The following is a 3,897-nucleotide window of genomic DNA, read 5'->3' on the forward strand; positions in this document are numbered from 1 at the left end:
TGGTTGCTATAGGTGCATCCATCTATTGCCACGATATATGTTTGGTTGCTAGAGGTTGCCTCTCTATTGCCACACTAAACATTGTGGTTGTTATAGGTGCAATCGTCTATTGCCACGATAAATGTTTGTTGCTATATCACATATTGCAACGCCAAATTATTATGTCGATAGTCCATATTGAAATGCCTTATTTGCTTCAAACAATAATTGCATGCCGAACAATATATGATGAAAGAAACATTTAGACATCCATTAATCCAAAATATGCTTTGTTCGTACAACTGAAACACATAAGGTATCTGACTCATAGTAGCTAGTTTGAACACATCAAAATATAATAAGCTATGTCTAGCACTGTAGCAAAGGTTGGCTTGGCATTGACCATCCCATCACTTGTGCGCTCCACTCAAACTCTATCTTGCTCCGACCAGTACTTGTACCTATCGTTGTGGTAGCTACAAGTTGTGTTTGTGGCGAGCTGCTATCTTGGTTTTCCTACAAATCAATAGATGGAGGGAAAATTAGGCCCCATACTAAGAACTATCATATGACAACATTAAAGACTCTTCAGTTCTCAAACTACAAACATTGACTTTGAGGATAAAAGAAATACAATGATCTCTACATTGTATGAGCAATAATGTGAACAAAATTTTAAGCATCTTGTACATGTTACGCTGCTACCTAGAAAATGATATACCACACTACTCAAGTGCATCTTGTACTAGTAACCTTATAACATGGTAGGTAACTATCCTTGGCACTTTTACGATGAGCTTTCAAAATATTGATGCTCTGAAGATCAGATAAAACCCATAGTTACAAGCTAAATTTATGAAAGAACTCAACAATAAGAATAATTAACACCAAACCTAGGAGATTAAAGAGAACAATAATACATGTTTAAAAGTTGCTATCCATGCACTACAAAGCAACCAATCATCAAGGTCTTTGACCCAGCATGGGCAGAAGGACCACCTAGGTGGTCCAAAGCAGTTCATGATATAGTTAACATCAAACATCCTAATTGAATGTTTTGGTAGAGCACATTGTCCAGACAATAATATGGCAACAAGTACCACTACAGAGTACGCAAGCAGTGGAAAAGTAAATTGATCAATAGAATATCCCAGAGATGTCTTATTCACAACATAACAAATCCATATGATAGAATAGATTTAGTGGAACAGTGTTGTAACCAAACGTCATTGACTAACCTTGATTGGATACTTCACTTCTCCGTTGGCATTTGTAATCTTCACACCTTGAACTGCCTCGACAACCTAAGAAATAAAAGTTAGGATGACTTACAACAAATAGTTCAAAGCAATGCTAATAGAAAGGCAGTGAAACCATAGCAGTTAGCTACAGGGATTAATACAACTAAAACAGTCCTATGACTAAAGCATTTTACAGTTAGTATTCACACACGCAAAATTAAAGCAATACCAACGAGGAAAAATGAACCAACAAAAGAATCCCTTAAACTAAATGCTAAATGACCATAGGAACTTACCATAGCAGCAAAGAAATCACTGTCAGTAGTGATCAATTTTGAAGACATGCAAGTTTTTGCAGAATTGATAAGGGAGTGTTTTCCAAGTTTATCAACCTAAAAATATAGATAAATATTCAAATCAGTATGACAATAGACATGGGATGGGACAACATTCTTCTAAAATTTTCTTAGGAGACAACATTTTCTTACCTTGACTACCAACTTTTCCTCAACATATTTGCAGGCTTCACGCATAGCAAGCTGGTAGAATGTGAAGGAAAACATTCCAAAATGTCAACTACAATAATCCTACCACTGAAATGACCATTGAACATTCAAATGCTACTACAGCTTGTAGGATCAAAAACTCACCCTGTAGCCACTGATTATAGAGGTTGGATGGATCTTATTCTTCATAAGATCATTGCCTCTCTGAAACAGTGTGAGTGTATCTAAAAACTGGTTGGGAAATTAACAAGAGTGGGAAAAGGAAAGAGGAAAACATCTATTACCTTCAGCAACTCTATTGCTATGATGACAACTGAAGTTGTTCCATCTCCTACTCGATAGTCTGTTTCATAGATTCAATGCAGCCCACTGAACTCGATAGTCCCATGTACATTCATATCACAATTGAGGGGAATGTGATCTCACCATTGTCCCATGTATCCTTAGCAATGTTAATCTAGCCATCATCATTCCATGAATGCAATCAAGTTGACACTGTCTAGAAACACTCAGTATTAACAGTAGTACAATCCAAACAAAAAAGAAACAGAGATTACTGGATGCCATCTCACCTACAAGGTGTCCTAACAAAAACATTTAAATTGTTACAATCAGGAACCATAATCTATAATATCAGTTACTACATAGATAGATATATTACCATTTAAAGTAGCCTGATTGCAAATAGTGTTATGTGTGGACACAAAAACTTAAATTGTACATCCAATTCTTTCTGGACTAGCAAATGATGATTTATATGCGTGCGAGAACCTAAAGTATTTATAATCAAGTAGTCTGTTCATAAATAATAGCATGTGAAAGCACAAAAGCTTTCTCACAAATCCTACCTCAGCATCAAGCATCGTCATACCCTTATCCATGTATATCCTACAAATTATAGGCAATCAAAATAAGTTATTGTGCAAACAACTAAGAAAAGCGACTGCAACAATTTACGGCTTTAAAGGAACTAGCATCAAGCAACGATGAAATTAAACATCCGGACACCTATAATGAGCTAATACCTGCACAAATCATCCACATTTACATAGAGATTTGAGCAAAATCTGGCATAGGAGGGTGCTAATCTGAGCAAAGTAGCAAACTATACTATGCTTGTGGGGATGGAGGGGTAGCTTGCACCGCAGGTTCATCCAAAGTTGAGGGGAAGAACCTGCCCTGCTGTCCACCGATCGCCATGGCGCTGCCACCTAGTGGTGCTCTGGGATGGACCAAGGGCAAGCTAGAGACGGCCGGGGCAGATCTGTCATTGGCGAACGAGCTATACTTGCGGCTCCACAGCACTGCCTTCCCGTGCCTCTTTCCACACCATTCTGTCTCCATGGCCACTCTCGCTGCCCTGGAGTACCGCCGTAGTGGCCACGCCCACCATCATCCACTCTGGCCGTCATGCTGCTACTATCGCCGTGGGGCTCCACCTCCAAGGCACCGCCCTAGCCTGGTGCACGCCTTGTACACCGGTGCTGAGGGGCCCGCCTCGCCAGCCACCACACCCCACAGCACCATTGCCGCCTGCTGTCGGCCGTCACGCCTGCCGCTGTGCGTTGTCATGTCTCTATGGGCCATGATGGGGAGAGCTTTGATCACACCTGTGCGTGTCCGGGTCCGGTCGTGGTCCACGCACCTCCACGCAATGCCCCACAACAGAACCGCCATCGGCGAGCCGCCACATGGGCCGGTGGATTGCGTCCTTTGATCGTGCTCTGTTTTGAGGATGAAGAGAATGATAAGAATCGAAGTAGAAATTTTGTTCAGGGATCTAGGTATAAAATACGTGACTCAATTGAACAGCGCTTGTGGATCTTGAGTTGAATAGAGAAAAGCACGGGGTTCTTTTTGCAAAATACGCATCATGCCTGTGGGCTCGTCCATGCTGGGCAGGCCTGCCGCCGTCGCGCCTACGCCGCGCTTGGGCCATCGCTAGGCCGTCGGCTGCTCTGGCTGGGCCGCTCACGCCCGTCCCCGTGTTAGGCCACTGATGTAGACTAGGCCTGATCTTCTGAAAGGTATAATAGCGTCGATTGGTGGAGACTCGACGTTCACGATTTAGGCTTTGAACCAAGACTGATTCGAACCCCTGCAACCATTACACCATAGCTCCGTTGGTTATCAACCACGCGAACGCGATTGACCTCACCGAGAAGGCTTTC

At 42.1% G+C, this 3,897-nt stretch overlaps 1 protein-coding gene across 1 annotated transcript; it reads right to left on the minus strand.

Annotated features, from left to right (window-relative positions):
- Nucleotides 1-567: 567 nt before the first annotated feature.
- Nucleotides 568-3,070, minus strand: LOC136536265 (T-complex protein 1 subunit alpha-like). The gene is made up of 11 exons (XM_066528620.1): nucleotides 2,870-3,070; nucleotides 2,735-2,751; nucleotides 2,575-2,614; nucleotides 2,153-2,183; nucleotides 2,011-2,069; nucleotides 1,871-1,930; nucleotides 1,709-1,759; nucleotides 1,517-1,612; nucleotides 1,218-1,283; nucleotides 733-795; nucleotides 568-579 (listed from the first exon to the last, which is right to left on the minus strand). The coding sequence occupies exons 1-11, from the start codon at nucleotides 3,068-3,070 to the stop codon at nucleotides 568-570; spliced, it is 696 nt and encodes a 231-aa protein (XP_066384717.1).
- Nucleotides 3,071-3,897: the final 827 nt, after the last annotated feature.

Source organism: Miscanthus floridulus, chromosome 2 (assembly GCF_019320115.1).
Source record: "Miscanthus floridulus cultivar M001 chromosome 2, ASM1932011v1, whole genome shotgun sequence".
Classification (NCBI taxonomy): Eukaryota; Viridiplantae; Streptophyta; class Magnoliopsida; order Poales; family Poaceae; genus Miscanthus; species Miscanthus floridulus.

Coding starts and splice junctions, on each gene's coding strand:
- LOC136536265 (XM_066528620.1), bottom strand. CDS start 3,070: ATGGAGACAGAATGGTGTGGAAAGAGGCACGGGAAGGCAGTGCTGTGG. Junction 2,184..2,574: donor TGACGATGCTTGATGCTGAG/GTAGGATTTGTG, acceptor GATGATGGCTAG/ATTAACATTGCTAAGGATAC. Junction 1,613..1,708: donor AGGAAAAGTTGGTAGTCAAG/GTAAGAAAATGT, acceptor CTATATTTTTAG/GTTGATAAACTTGGAAAACA.